Genomic DNA, 18,604 nt, shown 5'->3' on the forward strand with positions numbered 1-18,604 from the left:
GCGCACGTCGTTCTTGAACTCGCTCGCGTACCAAAGCAAAAAGTCAGAAACCCGAGTGCGTGCTTACAGGCTACCTCGTACCCAAAAGTCCACGCTTCCGTCCACGCTACCCTTGACAAACTATCGTAAAAATCGTTGCCTACTCCGCTGGGTAAGAGTAACGCAGTCTCTGGCTACGAGGAAGCCAGATTGAAGTACCATCGCAAACAATAGGGACTTGATAACTCATTTTCTAAACGAGAGCAATTTCGATGTTTAGGAATGTCTTTTCCATTGAGGCCGCTGTGATATTATGAATGTCTTTTTCATTTATCGTTATACAAGCGCTGAATGTCGCATCATTTTTCCCAAGTGGGTCTCCCGACTCTTCATCAGTCGAGAACTGAGCGAAACGAGCCGCAATTCATTCCATGCCCAAGCACTTGAAACTGTTGTTACTATTTATCGGAAATTGAAGCCCATAAAAGCTGTTTTACTATTGAGGATATTGTCTTTGATTAATCAAACGTTACGTCTTCCTGTTTAACAAACGATGGGGTTGGTTCCGTTTTGAAATGTCGAGCATCAAGAACGTCCTGGGGCGAGCGTGATACCGTAGACCACGAGACAGGTTTTTGAGGTTGAGTCACCTGCAGCGGGTTATTGGTAACCAGGGACTGAGAAAGGCAGAAAAGCATGTTTAAACAATCCACCAACCTGAACAGACCAGTGAAAAAATGCTTGCAGTGATTGCTCACTGTAACAAATTTGCTTAATGTTGAAGGGTTACTGTATACTAGAAATCATATTATAAGCCGGCGCGGTGCTTGTTTTATATAATCACCTCTCGGCGCCCAATAACAGCAGCGTGAAACAGCTCCTATGGAGTCCTAATGATGGCTATGGTAAGGTTGACATTTTTTAACTTGAGATAATTGTTTCAATTCAATAGAGGACGACCCTAGAAAACATGCTCGCCAAGACGGATTTTCAATCAAAAACTGCTGTTTCGAGACGAGAGTATTCCAATTTTCTTCACTTTCCCAGTTCGCTAATTTTCAAGAATTGTGCCAAAAAGGAAGAAGTTTACCTGGTCATTTCGACTTGTTTCCGTTTGCAAACGGTTTCCCAAAACCTCCTAAAATCAATTTGATCAAAATCGCACGAACTTCGACTGTAGTTTCGCTCTAGACAATAAGTAAAAATTAGAGTCTTTTTGCGGTAAATTCGGTTCGGCTGCAAAGCTTCATTGTTTGTTACTAATAGCTTCCTACACTGCAACAACAGTATACTGAATTATTTTGCTTGAACAACTTGCGTGTAAAATGTTCTCATGTTAACTTTCACTTCAGCTTTATCTGTAATGATCCAGATTTGTTCACTTCATTTCATGTATATGCAATTTGTAACAAGACCTTGCAATTTCAAAACTGTTGTGAAAAAACTAGCACATGTTTTGTTTTAGCAACCTTCGCATTAAGCCGGATTAGGATTTGAGAATCACAAATTATAGATTTAACGCCTTCCGGTGGTGTCAACAACGTAACACTTTCTACCTTTAGGTAAACGTTAAGAAAAGAGAACAAATTATAAAGCGCGCGCTTGGGAATGTGGCACTATTGTTACGAAACTGCTTTTGTATTTCAGGTGCACCAAGATTGACTCCGTTGGACAAAAATTTGTTTTGTCTAAAAATATTGCAACGTATTAGCAAAACCACTTCAACTGTGCTTCTAGTATGAACGTAAGAAGATGGAGGTGAGAAACTAGAGTTTATAGCTTTTATATTTGTATTGTACAGAATTGTTTCAACAGTTTCACAATATAGAAACCTAAAGCCGACTATCAGCCAAATCAAGACTTATTTTGTTTTTATGACAAAAATTTCGCCATGATAGTCACTGCCAAAGTAAATTAATGTTAGCAATACTTCAATTTGTTGGTCTTCACCAACGCGGACATACAAAATTACATAAGGACGCCAGAGCAAATGAGGAGATCGGATTGCAGGTAGTACGTGCCATTGGAGAAAACACGGCAAAGGAATATGCATAAAATTGAGATGTATAGCATGGTAAGGTGCTCATTTGAAAGAAAAAAAAATTCTGTGCTGAAGTTAAGTGACTTGTATTACTCAGAACAAAAATAGCAATTAAACAACGGTATGGTTTTTGAAGTTGGAAGTTTTAGAGGATTTTGTGGGCAAATTTTGTCAAATCCTTTTTGGCTTCTGTTGTTGTTGTTTTTGTACAGAGACAATCACTATGTAAAATCTGATCACTCACACCCCTACAATCAGTTCAATAACACAACTGAGTCCAAAACTGTTTCTTTCGAATCAGTTGGCATTTTTTAGTTGTTTCACCTGTTGTTCCTACTGTTAAGATATAAAAAATAAATAAATAAATAAATAACTTAATGAAGCAATGTTGTGCTAATTGAGAACACTGTTAATAGACTAATTACACAAATACTGTAAATACAACATAAATTATTAAGAATCCCAACTACTGAAAGGTTGACCAGTTGACTATTTACACAATGCGGTCGCAGAGTTGAACTCGGGGCTACCGAGAAATCAGTTCATTTAGCGGTAGGGTGGACGATTTGAACCAGGGACATCCAGATTTCAAATACAGCTTCCTAAACCACGCCTTGACCACGCCATCCCTGGCTGAAAACACCATTAAACGTCCAGATGAGAATTCCATAAACACAGGCAAAGATTCTGAAACTCACAATCAACTCTTTATTCACACTGCTTTCTTTGCTCTGATTAACTCCCTTGCAGTCTAACAGACTAGACGGCGACATCGGAGCCGAGCAATCTGCTTCCACGTCAGACTGTCCAATTAGAGACCGTCAAGAATCTTTCCATCAGAAAAGCGGAACAGAGTTTGTTGATAATGTGCAGTTACATTGTAAGAGTATTACGGAAAGAATGCGACTTATAAAACAGTCTGTTGATGGTATTGGTGAAGGTAAAGATTCGCTGGATTCAAGTGATCACAATCAAGGCTCTACTCTTGAATCAACAAGTGATGAACATGCCGCGGAGAAGTTTTCGGAGTTGGATCCGCAAGAACAAGGTCAAAAGATAAAGGAGCGAGTTGAACGGATAGTGAAACTCGTACAATCTACTGCACAAAAAGTAAGTTGGTGAATATGGTCAGGTAGACTTTGAATTTATTCGTTTTCTACATGCGAGCCAAGTGGGCCATCAGGCCGGCGCTTATATCTTCGGTTTCGGTGGCACGAAGCGACTAGGAGCATTTCTACTCTCCCCTGGATGGGATGCTAATCCATCGCAGGGTTACCCCCAGCATTAAATTCGCTGATACCCCTTTATACACGAGGGACGAGAGAGGCCCTGTGATCCGGAGAGTACCGTGTCTTGCCCGAGAACACAACACAATAGGGAGCTTAAGAAACCACGACGGCGACGCCAAGGACAACGCCGATGAAGAATTGAGTTTATGTTTTACCTACTACTCTCGCGGTACCCAAGTCATTTACTTTGTCTATCACTAGCAAAGCTATCCGAAACTGAATCTAGGACACATCGATAAATTCGAAATATAAATTTAGAAAATTAGCCGTCGTGGTTCACGTTCTCCAGACAACGCAGAATTTGGCCATTTCACGTTGTTGTTTTGCAGAGGACGGCAAAGAAATGTATCAGGAATTATAACGGCACGTGCACAGCCATTCTTCTCATTAAAACTTTTGTTTAGCGACGTTGCCGTTGCTGTCGTGGTTTTCTCATTATTGCTGAAGCTCTCTAACGTCCCCAGCTACGGCTCGAACCCGGACCGCTTGATCCGGAGACGAACGCACTAACCATGTTTATACGTTGATTGTACGTCTACTGCTTAATTCTGAGCATTGTAAGCATTGAGTCGTAAACTAAGGAAAACTCAAAAGAACAACCATGACAACGGTTTTTCAAGCCTGAAAAATCATGTAAACGATAATGAGTTAATAAGGAAGAGAAACGTTTTACTGCATAAAGCCCCAAATTTATATTCTGTATCTATAGTTAGCCCGGTAGGTTTTACTGATCAGAGACCTTAGTGAATACAGAAGAATGTGTTTGTTTGACTTTAAAGCCATTTGTGAACAAACAAATGTCTAAAAAACGTATTTCTCAAAGTCATATACGATGACAAAGTAATGAGGGCCAAAAGACAGTTCTCACCTGCAAAGGGCTAAATTCAGTTACCAGAAGAATTTCTCTCCTGTGCTGTTTATCCAATCAGAAGCATGAATTTCAAATTACATTTCAGTCAAACAAGACACGAAAACGCGCGATTGCAAATAAATCATAACCAGTTCTAACTTTCCATTGCGGATAAACCTTTCACGGAAGTGTACCTTCAATACATGATTGGGTTCTTGTTGTGCCTGTGTGATGCCATAACAACGTACACATTTTGGGATTTTTTTATCTATACCTTAGGCAGAATTTGCAAACGTTTTACCTGTGACTCTTGAGAAACCGCTTAACCAAGCTTCCGTGGACAACAAGAACGAACTATGCCAAAACACATCGCCTGTTGTAGAGGAGAAGACATTACAATGGAATGACAAGAATGCGGAACTAGCCGCCGCAGATGGTGAAAATATAACGGGGCATCCAGTTAAACAGGTTGTTTTCAAAGTAAATGGAGGCCATGAAGCCATGAAGAAATTACCAGGCTCTAGCCAGAGGGACAGAGTTTTTACGAAGTCTGCAAAAGAAGACCAAGAACTCGTAGGAGCGAAATCGAGTGAACGTAACGCACTGGTGATTGAAAATGACTCTGATTGTTGCTCGTTTACAAAACGCTCCAATGAAGATAAAAAGCTGCAGACACAGAAACCCATCGCAGAGAGCTTGATTGACAAACATATAGCCAATGAAAAACTTAGTGGCATACGTCACAGTGTTGCAGAGACTGCGGCCCTAATTTTAGCTCACTCAAACCATGCTGGCCTTAAGAAACTTTTGAGCGATGGTAATTCTGTTCATGGCTATGTCAAGACAAAGCCCGGTATTACTGTGCAGTCTACGAAAGGTGAAGATCCTTACAGACAAGTGGCAAAAAATATCGTCCAGGATGTGTTTGCTGACATCGGTTGCTACGAAAACTTTGTCCGACAAGCTAGTTGGGCCAATGAACCAAGCAGTAGTCGGACAAATCTGGGAAACATTTCAATGGCTTGCACCCCCACTGATCCGTGGGAGAAGGTACAATTATTATTGGAACAGACTCTGAATGTTGTCTTCTTGACCACGTTGTTAATTTAAAACGTTAAAAAAGAACATCGAAACCCGGCTTACAACCAGCAAACTTGCCACGGCGTTTCCTTTGCTTCAATTGTTTCCACTGCTGATTTTTTTTTTCAATGTCCATGCAGAACATACCATCTAAATGTTCTTTTTTAATATTGGCTAAAATTGTTTAAATATTAGCTCCGGGAACAAATAAGAACCACAATTCTACAGGTATCAAGATATAAATTAAATCACTACTCCCGATTTTTAAATGTTTGGTAACGTTAGTTTCGCAGAGATAGGCAGAAAAACCTGAAAGCAATGTAAATTGATTTAGGGAGAGAAAGAACCACGCTGTTTTTCATGATGTGGCTGGATTTTCAACAGGAATAGGCCCAGCTTATTTAGACCAGCCAAGTTTGCTTACTAGTATCGAAAATGTTCAGTAACATAACATTTGTTTGTTTGCTTTTATTTTTTTCCGTTTGAATATATTTGCAACATATCAATGAAAAAGGGGAGAAAGCCCAGGGAAGCCAATAAGGCCTTATATGTAAAGGATATTACGTATTACAACTGAGTTGTCCCTGGTGTAAGAGTTGTTACAATGTTCTATCACTAGATGAAAACCTCAACACAAAACAGCAGCAAACTACCCACTCCTGAAGAAACAAACACTGACGGGATAGCTTCCACTGCGCAAGATCCAAAAAAAGTCGAAACAAAGACCGAAGAAACTGTGCCATTAATTTGCTCGACAGACCAATCAAAGACAGCGTCCTTAGTTACATCAGGAGACGCCCGATCACGAAGAAGAATTTCACAAAAGCGTGGTCAGAAAAAATGGGCTGGATTAAAGAAGAGAAAGAAATCCTTTACAGCTAGAAAAACTGAGGATAAAAACAACACGGTAAAGAAGAAGCTGACTTGGCAAATATCAACAGATGAATCAACAGGCTGCAGGGAAGGTATTTGAATGCTTTTCTTATCCAGTGAAGAAGATGGTCCGAGGGAAGACTTCCATATAAAATGGACATAGGTGCTCGTCGGAGAGAGAAGTACCAAATCCTGTTTTGTGGGCGTGGCTTAAATATTTTTTCAACCCTAAGAGGTACCAATACTAAAAGAACACATTATCTGACGCATTCATAAATGATCATTTTTAATGGCACTGAAGATGACTGCTTCGAAAACGTTCTACTCGTAAAGTTGATTTTCATATATCTCCTTTCAAATTGTTTTCGGCTCAAAACTCTTAAAGCTACCACGAAAGCTCCCGCTGTGGACCTTTTGAGGCTGGGCATCCTAACCGCATTTTAACCACTGAAATGTACGTCGAGCGCCCGTGTCCTTTTCATAAGGGGACCCCCCCGGGGAAGATGACCGCTAACCCCAATTATAGGGAGTTTTAGCAATGACGACGGCGACGTCGTGGATCTGTTCAGTATGCCTATCGGTCTAAAAACCTGCTCAGGACAATGGCTGTGCACGTGCGTTTTGAATCTTTGTACATTTCTTTGCCGTCCTCTGCAAAACAACAACGTGAAATGACTAAGTTCTTTTGGAGAACGCGAACCGCAATGATTAATTTTTGGTATCCTCTTTTGGAACTGAACGCTGTCACTACATCTTTAACCTGAGAAGGTTTTTAGTCCGATAGGCATACTGAACTGATTTACAGAGTTGCGGCATTGGAAGGTAAAATATAAATTCACTTTTTACAAGGCGTCGTCCCCGTCGCCGCCGTCATTGCTTAAACTCTCTATTCATCTATGCCGGGCGTAGTCTAGGTAATACCAGGGTGTTTAAGTGACTCGATTAAAAATGAATTTATATTTTACCTACGAATCTTGCGATACTCTAAAGTCATCCACTTTGTTTATCACTTTCAAAACTATCACAAAACTAAATCTGGAAAGGCCACGGCGATAAATTTGAAATAGAAATTTTAAAAAATAGCAGTTGTGGTTCAGTTTCTCAGGCAACGCAGAATTTGGTCATTTTACGTTGTTGTTTTGCAGAGGACGGCAAATAAATGTACCAAGAATTATAACGCACGTACACAGCCATCGTTCTGCTCATTAAGCCTTTTGTTTAGAGAGGTTCCCGTTACTCTTGAGGTCGTGGTTTTCTTAAACACCCTACTGTATCGTGAAGTTCTTATGATTTTTCTTACTTTTAAGTGGGATCCAGTATTGCCAAAGGTTCATGTCAACCAGTGGAGGAACGCTACCAGACAGTGGATGAAGATAAACTAGCACCTCTGAAAGAATTTATTGTGCTTGGAGGTAACGTTATATTAAAGGCCGCCGCACACTAGCCTATTCTTTGTCGGCCGACAAAAAATCTTCACTTGACGGCTAGTGTGCGGTGAATTCAGACACGTCTGCGACAAGATCGGGGCTTTTCGGGCGATATCTGACAGTGCTAGATCTCAAAACGTCTTGTCGGGCCTTGTCGGCTAGTGTGCGGTGGACCAAGACAACTTGTCGGGGCTCGCGCGCGCCTCAACCAATTAGGAAATGTCACGAGAGTCACGTGAGTGGAATAGGCGCCATCTTGATTTTGGATGACTCGGCCCCAAGCCTCAACGCGGTTAGTCGTGACAAAAAAATCGGCTAGTGTGCGGGAAGCTGATATGGCCCGACAAAATTTAACCCGATTTGACTCCGACAAAATCTGCAGTTCTACGACAAAAAATCGGCTAGTGTGCGGCAGCCTTAAGCAGTGTATTTGATTGTGTATGTCGTTATGTGCCTTCACAGAGACTGGACGAAGGAAAGAAATCAATGAAGACAATCGCGTCAAAATGGGTAGTTGAGTAAGGGGGCGGGATTGAAATCATTATTCTCTCTCTTCCCTGTCATATCAAATAACTACTCAAATGTTCTGTGCACCTCCACAAATGTTAACTGATTAAGGTTTCAAATTAAGTAACTTCTAAATCCAAGTTAGAGAGCACACGTTTTAAAAAGATTTCGTGTAAATAAAGCCTTAAAATTGTTTTTACTTCGTGTTTAGGAACCAAAACTAAAGACGGAGAGGATGTTGTCCTAGTGAATCCTTCAAAGATTCCCAGTAAAAGAGAATTTACAGGACGAAAAGAGTACAATGAAGTCATGGAGTGTCTGTTCTTGTAAGTTTATTTGCATAAATGTTCATGAAGACATGTTACTGTTACGGCGATTTTATTAAGAGATAACAAATTCAAAACATGGTAGCTGTAAAAGACGAAAAGCACACATACACAACCTCCCTCATCCTCCCTTCAAAGAGTATTCGGATGATTGTGCAGTATGACATCATAGGAGCACAGCATCCAAAACTGAGATTCGACTGGGGAAACTCCATACTGATTTCTTATCCTCACAGGCCAGGGAAATTTGAAGCTTCCCCGATGTAAACCGATTTAATTAGTCGCAAAGGAAGTAATACAATGTAGCAGAGTCAGTAGTAGTCAGGAGCTTTAGGCTTTGTCCACACTACGGCGGAGAAATTTGAAAATCTCATCTGAAAATAAACGCATCAAATGTTTTCCGTCCACACTACACCGGAGAATTTTTTTTTAAATTTGAAACGCAACAATCACCGGTAATTTTGGATTTGTGGTTGAGGAAAACTCGAGCAAGGAATGTAGTAACGTCATCGTTTAATATATTTGTTACAAGGCGTCGTCCTCAGCTTCGCCTGCGTCATTTGTGAAGCTCCCTAGCTGTGAAAATTTTTGAATTAGTTAATTAAAAAAATCATCAAATATTGAAACGAAAACTTCATAAAAAAGATATCCTGAACGAATTACCAGTTAGTTCCATGATTTATTTGCGAATGAAGCTGGTCGATTAGGAGACGATTATGACTAAAATATGGACAATGGCTCGCTTTTGCGCGCCTCGTTTTTCTGCTCAGACCTCGTTCATCTAAAAAAAAATTTCACGATTTGCAATGTTTTCAGGTATGTTCAAAAATTCACCGAGGAACAAGTTAAAACAGAGAAGTTTGTTGTCACAGTTCACGCTGTCAAACAGAGAAGAAGTCGGCTGCGATCCCTCAAATGGGCGACTGAGTTTTACAAGTTTTTGAAGAACAAGTAAGAAAAACCAACGTGTGAACAGGCCATATTCGTGTTTTCGGTATTGGACTGAAACTAGCTTGCAATAGAAGCCCATGCTAGGGAATATCATTAAAAGCCTGGATAAATGTCATTTGTATTTGAAAAGACTCCTCACATTGGCCTCAGTTCCAGTCCCATACGGAAAATACGAATATGGTCTACTGAATTCATGACAATAAAAATGAACTAGACCGATTAATTAGGACGCAAAACAAAGTCAGTGGAACCATAGTCAATAGAGGGGAATGGTTATGAGACCCGACAAACGTCTTTGTTGTTGGTTTTTGTTCGCTTTTATTGCCTTGACCGTGCACAAAACACAATAGTTTGTTTACTCCGTACTGAGGAACTAACCAATAAAAATGTTTTGGTTACGTAATTCATGCATAGTGTATGAACGCAAAACGAAAGGTTGTGCACGGTCGTGGACCTTCCAAAATAAACCTTGGTGTCTTTTTTTGCTCCTTTGATATTTGCCGGGTTTCATAGCCCCTCCCATCCCATTAACCATGGTGGAACAATCACCATTTGACAGCTTAATTTCTAAGCAACAAGACGACGTGCGAATGTCATTCGACATTGAAGCTTCCCACTCAGCTTCATTCGTGCTGATTTTTTACCATTCTGCTGTGAAATGAGAAAGATCGTAGGAAAGTTTATGTTCGAACCCCAGCTGAACCCCTTCAAACACGTACAGCTGCCCAAACTAAATCGAGTAATTGCTACCTCTCCATCCCGTCAAGGAATTCTTGGTTTGATTATCTAATAATTCTAATTTAGACCTGTTTTCATTTTCTGTTTTTTTTTTTTCACAGCTATCTAACCAGAATGACACGTTGTGTGGTCTATAAACCCTCTTTTAAGCTGAGAGCATTGGTGATCCTTTCACACCCGTTCTTTTCGTAAGTATAGAAACGCAACACATAGCCTACTTTATATTCGGTGCACAACCTTGTATTCAAACTTTGGTTTTGTTGGACTGTCCGACCGACCGACTGACTGACCTATCGACCTACCTACCGACCAACCGAATGACTGATTGACTGCGCGATCCACCCTCAGACTAACCGGTAAACAGATAGAGAAGACAGACACAGAGACAGCTGACAGACTGATAGAGAGACTGCCTGACTGACTGATGACTCACAGAAATGGTGAACGGTGAATGAGCAACAAACTTCGACATATCTAATCTAAAATGTGGCATTCATTAAAATAATGTAAAATTTTGTGACAGAAACTGCATGAAGGAAAAGATTTTCATCGTGAAAAGTCACAGAGACTTCGCCAAAGCCCAAGGTGAGGATACTAACACAAACTTAGAAACAATGCTATTGATAATTAACTCCAAATTGCTAAAATTTCAGTTCTATCAGTTCAAACCACAGAGTATTTTGCCAACCAGGAACATAACTTCAACAACAAACCGGAACGTGCAAATACAATTGAACGCTGTGGAAAATTTGTACCCCGTTGTAAACAGCAGTAATGTTTATTAAATCGCGATTCCAGGAAAACGTTTTGTTTTTTTCCCTTAGGTCTACCAGAGGGCGATCCAGTCTCATAGTCAAAACAACGTCAAAATAACTGATGTTCCTAAACTTCGATGTTATCTCAATTGAACTGAAATTTATCTGCTTAACGACGGTATCAAAACAGACCCACTGTACCTTTGCTAAAATTAAAATAAAAAATATTTTATTGCTATTCCGCCTGTGTTCTTTTAAGATCTTTTAAGGTTACCTAACTTTTTAAGTCTACATTTTAAAAATTTGTTTGCATCCGCTGTCATCTGAATTTGACATAATTATTATTTAAACGACCATTAAAAGCTCTATCAAGTACAGGCCTGATACCGTAAAAATTCCGATAGTAACAAACTCCGAAAGTAGCGGCAATGCCACCCACGCGCCAAAAATAACGAGACCAAGGTTTAATAGCACGGTATATTTATTTCTCCAATCAATAGTCAAGTGAACAGGAAAATTACCTTTCCTTCGCATTAAAATTTAAAACTCTTCATGTCATTTTCAACAGGAACGTACGTAATAACAGAAACGTTCCAGCTTCAAAGAAATTGAAAAATCGGCTGATTCTCCCATGCGGGTCCGGTCAAAGCAGGAGTGCACCTGAGGGTGTGTGTGTGTGGGTGCAAGGAGCTTAAGGAGGAGGAATAGAGACTCCTTGTTTATACGATGTCACTGTGAAAAAAAAGGAAGGAAGGTGATTAGAGGGCTCAGAAAAGAACTCTGGGAGAAACTTGCACAACTTGTGCCTACAACAGACAACACGTTGGACACATGTAGAGGCCACATCATGTTATAATTAGTGACATGAAACTGGAACAATGACGAATTTTATATCGTTTCCGGAAAAATGTTTTGTTTAAGAAATAGAAAACATGTACCGTATTTCTATCGAGTTTTAGTAGAATTCTACTAGCATACATACACAAATGCTGTAATCTGATTGGCTGAGCCACTGAACGTTCAGTAGAAATACGGTACATGTTTTCTATTTCTTAAACAAAACATTTTTCCGGAAACGATATAAAATTAGTGTGGCTGGAGGTCGTCTAGGAAATGGCGACGTTTTTTTCGTTTTTCCAAAGATTTGGAGGAAATGTTTGATGCAAATGGATAATTAAATTCCTGAGAAGTCTAAACGAAGGACATTTACGGTTTCTTGACTTTCAAAAAAGTTGAAATTATTGAAAAAACTGATGCGCGCGTGCACACAACTTCAATTTTAAAGGACAATTCAATCCGAGCGATCTTTTTCAGGTGCAAAGTTTCATAATACGTCAAGAAATAACTGGAAACCGTTATTTGAAGTAAATTATAGTAAGAATTCTACTAAAACAATTAGATTATTCGCTCTCGATTTCTATGAGGTGATAGTTGATTCGGCCTTCGGCCTCATCCGACTACCACCTCATAGAAATCGAGAGCTCATAATCCAATTGTTAAATAGAAACACGAGTGGCAGTTTGGGAGAACGAGAAATGCTGTGGGAATACGAACCGCAGGCGAGTGTTTCCACAGCTTTTTCGAGTTCTCCCAAACTTTAACGTGTGTTTCTATAACTCGATAGAAACACAGAGAACATGTTTTCTATTTCTTTTAGAAAACTTCGCGACGAAAAAAAGTAAAACAACTTGTTAACTTTGACTATCAAAATGTAGATTCTCTTTGTTCGCGCCATCATTACATCAACAGCTCGGGCTAGTTCTGTGTTTCTATCGAGTTATAGAAACACGATTTTTAGCCAATCAGCGCGTGTAATTGCTATCTTATTTTCGTTTTAAAATCTCAGTTGAACCGACTTTGTATAACAGTTTTTGCTCGCCGAAAGCAGTCACGACCCGAGGATAGTAGCGACCCCCCGAAAGTAGCTATAGACAACCCCAAAGACTGCTAATTCCGAAAGTAACGAGGGTCGTTACTATCGGAAGTTTAGGACGGTAGTAAAGTTACAAGACTCCACAAAGCCACGACAAGCGGTCTCGGAACAGTTGGTCCCGGTAACCGAGCCAACCCTGCAACAGGGCTCATATAAAGAGGCCCTTATATACTTTTGCTCTTCTTGTACCAGTCTCTCGAGAGAATACGTGACGTCATGACTTCCGCTTCCACTTTCGATTCAGGGAATCAACGGAACTTCCACCGTTTGGGAAATTTCCCTGAAGGGACCCATGTTTGGCTGTGCTTTTCATCCATTTTACTAGTATCTCAGTATCTCCAAGTAAGATGCAGTCGTAACAAGCGAAGGTTGATTTTGGCGCATTCAGCTGGGTTATCATTTAGAAGGCAAACTTTTAACCAAAAGTGTCAGGTAAGAATTCAGTATCTAGAGTTCATCTTGCTAACATTGTGGTGAAACGCACGAGCGCTCGACCAAGGATGACATCGAAAAATTGTAGTTAAGTTTGCATTGGTATCGCTAGCTTGGTACAGAAATAAATCAGCCTGATAAAAATGTGTTAGATTACAAGGCACAACTGGTATGCCACTGTATGCATAATACGTATTCAGTACAACTAGAAGATGGGATCGACGATGTGATGAGTGAAACTGAGTCAACCCTGTTTAACGAAACCGCTACCGCAGCTCGATTAGGTCCTGTAGCTGGTGAATATAAGGGGTCTAAAAAAATCGGAACTAACTTGCAACCGCGGTACGCAGCTCGTATTTGGCTAAAGTCCTCTGAATTTCGCTTATAGAACGAATGATTTACATTTGGCTGTTGATTCAATTCTTATTTTCGCTCCGGGAGCGAGAATTATACATTTCACTTCTGATTTTGTGTTGATACATTTTCCTCTCGAGTACGTCATCAAGTTATTTGGTGTGCTCGAAGGAGATGAAGAAATGGCCTGGTTTTCTGAATTTAACTCGGAAATCATTGCATGGTTGTTCTTTAGACATAACTTGTTTCTGAATTCAGGGTCCTCGACGGAAACTGACGTCTCAAGACCGAGATATGCCTCGGGTAGCCTAAACAAACATACGATCTACAAGATATGGACTCTAAGTTCGTCATCACCATACATCCCACTGTCAACCAAGTGATTATTCGGATGTGGTTTTCTATATGTAATCACACAGGCCCGAGAGCAATTATGGATTAATTTCACTTGTTTTCTCGAAGTTTTGATAAAATTGCCCGGGCCGCCGCGACTTGGGCAATTTTTTCCGGTCACCTCCCCAGTAAGTAAAACATTTGCGTATCTCGCACTTGTTTTGCGCGCGCACTACGCCATTTGCAGGTACATGTTTACAGTTGGATTTCAGTATAATATTTTCGACAGATAACAGCTAGTAGAGACATTAACAGTAAGTGGTTAGAGATGTGCTGCTATTTTGGTGTTCCTGGTTTTAAGCACAGGCTCATTAAACTTGATTTGGTCACAGTGGGAAAATACACCTTTTGTTGTTCATTTACAGAAAACAAACATTCATTTGTGTCCAAATTTCTTTCATTATGGTCATTAAACTCTCATTAACACCACTATGACCTTCATTTGCGTGTAAGGAACGTTCAAGAAAAACATTTACATATGCATTAACATTCAAAATCATCAAAAGAAAAACAATACCTTCATTTGACATTCATTGACTGTAAATGTATTTTCATTTTGGTCGAAAAAAAATTCGTTGTCACGAAACGACAATCATTTACACTTTACGACATTCAGTTTTCAACAAAAGACTTTCAATAACACAATTTGCATGAGAACTAACATTCAATTGCATTATTATGCAACCATATCCGTGAAGGTAACAATCTTAAATGCGGTGAGACATACATTACCGTGTTTTCACTTAACGTTAAGAGAAAACAATCGCTCATTAGCGTAATTCTTTTGAACAGAGATATCTCGCCCAATTTTCCTCGAAAATTTGATTATAGAACAAGGGACCATATGTACTTTTTTCAAATCATAATTTCACAATCCTCCCCTTGCAGATATAAATTCGGCCACTTACGACACTTTTTGCGTACAACTCAGAGGGCGCGCTACAGTATACGTGTGACATACATGTACATGTAGTGACAGTTCGATTTGTCCAGAAATGCCACGAAGAAATAGAATCGCATTTGAACACCGCGAAAGGATAGTCAGGGCTTTTGAAGATGTCAACGAAGACTATTTGCTATTTACTAGTGAGGCAATTGAAGGATAAATCGTACAGCGAATTTGATATTCTATCTTTCAAAAATAAATGTTATTATGGCTGTAATGTTTGTCTCGACGCATTACACCTTTTGCTGTTCATTTACAGAAAATAAACATTCATTTGTGTCCAAATTTCTTTCTTTATGGTCAATAAACTCTCATTAACACCAATATGACCTTCATTTGCGCGTAAGGAACGTTCAAGAATAAAATTTACATATGCATTAACATTCAAAATCATCAAAAGAAAAACAATACCTTCATTTGACATTCATTGACTGTAAATGTATTTTCATTTTGGTCGAAAAAAAATTCGTTGTCGCGAAACGACAATCATTTACACTTTAGGACATTCAGTTTTCAACAAAAGACTTTCAATAACACAATTTGCATGAGAACTAACATTCAATTGCATTATTAGACAGCCATATCCATGAAGGTAACAATCTTTAATGCGGCGAGACAAACATTACAGCCATAATAACATTTATTTTTGAAAGATAGAATATCAAATTCGCTGAACGATTAATCCTTCAATTGCCTCACTATTGAGGCATCGTGGCAAATACGTTTGCATGAAACGAAACCACCGTCCACATTTAGCTGCCGTGATGGTACCAATACATATTTCGTTGTAGAGCTTGCTGCAACAGCTGCGTGCGATAATTTCACAGAGCAATTCCCTGGCGTCTTGCTTCGTCTCTTTTGACATATCTTTAAAGGCCCTGACTATCCTTTCGCGGTGTTCAAATGGGATTCTACAGTATTTCTTCGTGGCATTTCTGGAGAAATCTAACTGTCACTATAACACACGTATACTGTAGTGCGCCCTCTGAGTTGTACGGAAAAAGTTTCATAAGTGGCCGAATTTACATATATCTGGAAGGGGAGGATTGTGACAATATGGTCCCTTGTTCTATAATCAAAATTTCGAGGAAAATTAGGCGAGATATCTCTGTTCAAAAGAACTGCGCGAATGAGCGATTGTTTTCTCTTAACGTTTGGTGAAAACACGATAATGTTTGTCTCACCGCACTAAAGATTGTTACCTTCATGGATATGGTTGCCTAATAATGCAATTGAATGTTAGTTCTCATGCAAATTGTGTTATTGAAAGTCTTTTGTTGAAAACTGAATGTCCTAAAGTGTAAATGATTGTCGTTTCGCGACAACGAATTTTTTTTCGACCAAAATGAAAATACATTTACACCTTTTGCTGTTCATTTACAGAAAACAAACATTCATTTGTGTCCAAATTTCTTTCATTATGGTCATTAAACTCTCATTAACACCAATATGACCTTCATTTGCGCGTAAGGAACTTTCAAGAAAAACATTTACATATGCATTAACATTCAAAATCATCAAAAGAAAAACAATACCTTCATTTGACATTCATTGACTGTAAATGTATTTTCATTTTGGTCGAAAAAAAATTCGTTGTCACGAAACGACAATCATTTACCCTTTACGACATTCAGTTTTCAACGAAAGACTTTCAATAACACAATTTGAAATGAAAATACATTTACAGTCAATGAATGTCAAATGAAGGTATTGTTTTTCTTTTGATGATTTTGAATGTTAATGCATATGTAAATGTTTTTCTTGAACGTTCCTTACGCGCAAATGAAGGTCATATTGGTGTTAATGAGAGTTTAATGATCATAATGAAAGAAACTTGGACACAAATGAATGTTTGTTTTCTGTAAATGAACAGCAAAAGGTGTAATAAAGTGTAGTCACTGAGATGTAGATCGCGACGTTTCGACTGCTTACTGCTAGTCTTCTTCAGGCGATAAGGTCGACTGATTGCACGGTATCATTTATATCACAAAGGTCGGCTGTGATTGGTGCATTTCGATCCTCCTATTGTTCCATTGTTCGGACGAGTAGCTGTTCCCTCAGTGGTCCGCTGTTGTACCGTTCTCCTGTTGTTGTGTTTCTTGATCGTGGGTATCCATGCTTCAGGAATTTCAATTCCACTATCCCTGTTGATGTTGTTGGGGTGAAGTCTTATGTGAATAGCTTCCTTGACCTTACGTGTGAACCAGTGAGGATCTCGATCAATAAACTTGACCTCATTCCAGATAGGATAGTGGCCGGTCTCGTGGGTGTGTTCAGAAACGGCGGAGGTCTGGGTACGGGCGAGTCGTATATCCCTGTCGTGTTCTTTGATCCTCTCCTGCATAGATCTCCGTGTTAACCCGATGTAGACTTTGCCGCACTCACAGGGAATTTTTCTTTCATTGTAGCCATGCACTTGGTAGTGTAATTGACTACATCAACGTCAACCCCAGCGCGCGCATGGCACTTAAATCATGCCTTGCATGATGTGCAGAAAGTGTGTGCAGTAACAAGGCTTCATCCTTAAGGGCCCCTTAACTGATTCATTTACACACTCGTACGCGTTGCTATGGAGGTGAAATTTCACTTCCGGTTATTTACGGCAGCCTGTGCGCGGAAAATGAAAACAACTCAATATCTTGCAAATTTGCTTACATTTTAGATGTTTCTTCTTTGTGTTTCACAAGGTGCAAAATAAAAAAGTACAAGCAAAAACAAAATAGGAGAAAAACAGGAAAACAAGAGCAAAAGAAAAAGGAAAACTAGGGCCGCGTGGCTTTTTTTGATCTTACTGAAGTGCGATGGTAGTGTAAATTGCGCAGGCGCTGAAAGGGGTTAATTATATATTGGGCGCACTTCCAGTTGCTTTGAATGCTAAAGGAAACGTGGTTTTTCATTAATTATATTGAGCCTTTTTCAACAAGTTTCGGTTGAAGCCAACCTTGAAAACATAGCTATACACATTCCTTTTTCAAAATCATACTTTTTTTCAGAAAATTATGAATTTTTCAATATTTTGAAATTCTCTCAAATCTGACCTTGTAGAAATAAAACAAAATCTATGCATAGCATTATGAGGATCAAAATTAAATATTGAATCAATGAAAAAAATTCCTGACCGATAAAGTAATTTGCCTGGGAGCCTTTGCATTTTTTCAGTATTAGTCACATGACCAAGGGCATGGCCTGATGACGTCATCACTGGTGTTACTCGTCAGGAAAAAGTTAATTAAAAGTACATGCAAAAACTCTGAACTAACAAAAAATGATGAGGTTATATGGGAATAAATTTTCCTTAGCAACGGCTCAAAAAGATCAGTTAATGGGTTTAAAGAAAAGTAAGTAGCAATGTAACGGCAAGGTCTTCTACAAGCTTTCTACAGCAATAGCAACATAGCATGTGCAATTCACTCAAAGCATTTTCAATACAAATAAAACCTCACTATATTCACCTGTTTTAAGATAAGCTTGCTACTACGTGAAACTTCGTGCTACAGTGACCTGACCAGCCTCGTCCATATGACTGGAAGGTTGTATCTCCCCCGCCTCTATCCAGAAGCCAACCCCGAATAGAGACGGGGGTAGATACAAACTTCCAGCCATCTGGACGAAGCTCATCAGATCACATGTCACATGACTTGGCAAAATTACTGTGATCAAGACTCTAGCAGAGTCGAAAGCTCTGAATTTTTCTTTCGTTCATTCGTGTTGTGACAGAACCTTATAACAT

The 18,604-nt window shown here is 39.4% G+C and overlaps 2 protein-coding genes across 2 annotated transcripts in view; both read left to right on the forward strand.

The window, feature by feature from the left end:
* The first annotated feature begins 1,731 nt into the window (after nt 1-1,731).
* On the forward strand, nt 1,732-11,054 carry LOC110044668 (uncharacterized). The gene is made up of 10 exons (XM_089291540.1): nt 1,732-1,737; nt 2,771-3,130; nt 4,439-5,209; nt 5,859-6,204; nt 7,420-7,524; nt 8,258-8,372; nt 9,189-9,323; nt 10,163-10,249; nt 10,585-10,646; nt 10,886-11,054. The coding sequence occupies exons 1-10, from the start codon at nt 1,732-1,734 to the stop codon at nt 10,912-10,914; spliced, it is 2,016 nt and encodes a 671-aa protein (XP_089147666.1). The 3' UTR covers nt 10,915-11,054.
* Nucleotides 11,055-12,986: 1,932 nt separating this feature from the next.
* LOC110044691 (uncharacterized) overlaps nt 12,987-18,604 on the forward strand; it is a 17,226-nt gene continuing 11,608 nt past the window's right edge. Inside the window, exon 1 of the mRNA XM_020750263.2 lies at nt 12,987-13,181. The gene's annotated coding sequence lies outside the window, so the exon portion shown is untranslated. The remainder of the gene's footprint in view (nt 13,182-18,604) is intronic.

The sequence above is a fragment of the Orbicella faveolata genome, unplaced genomic scaffold, assembly GCF_042242905.1.
Source record: "Orbicella faveolata isolate gen_17 unplaced genomic scaffold, um_ofav_v1 contig_24, whole genome shotgun sequence".
Classification (NCBI taxonomy): Eukaryota; Metazoa; Cnidaria; class Anthozoa; order Scleractinia; family Merulinidae; genus Orbicella; species Orbicella faveolata.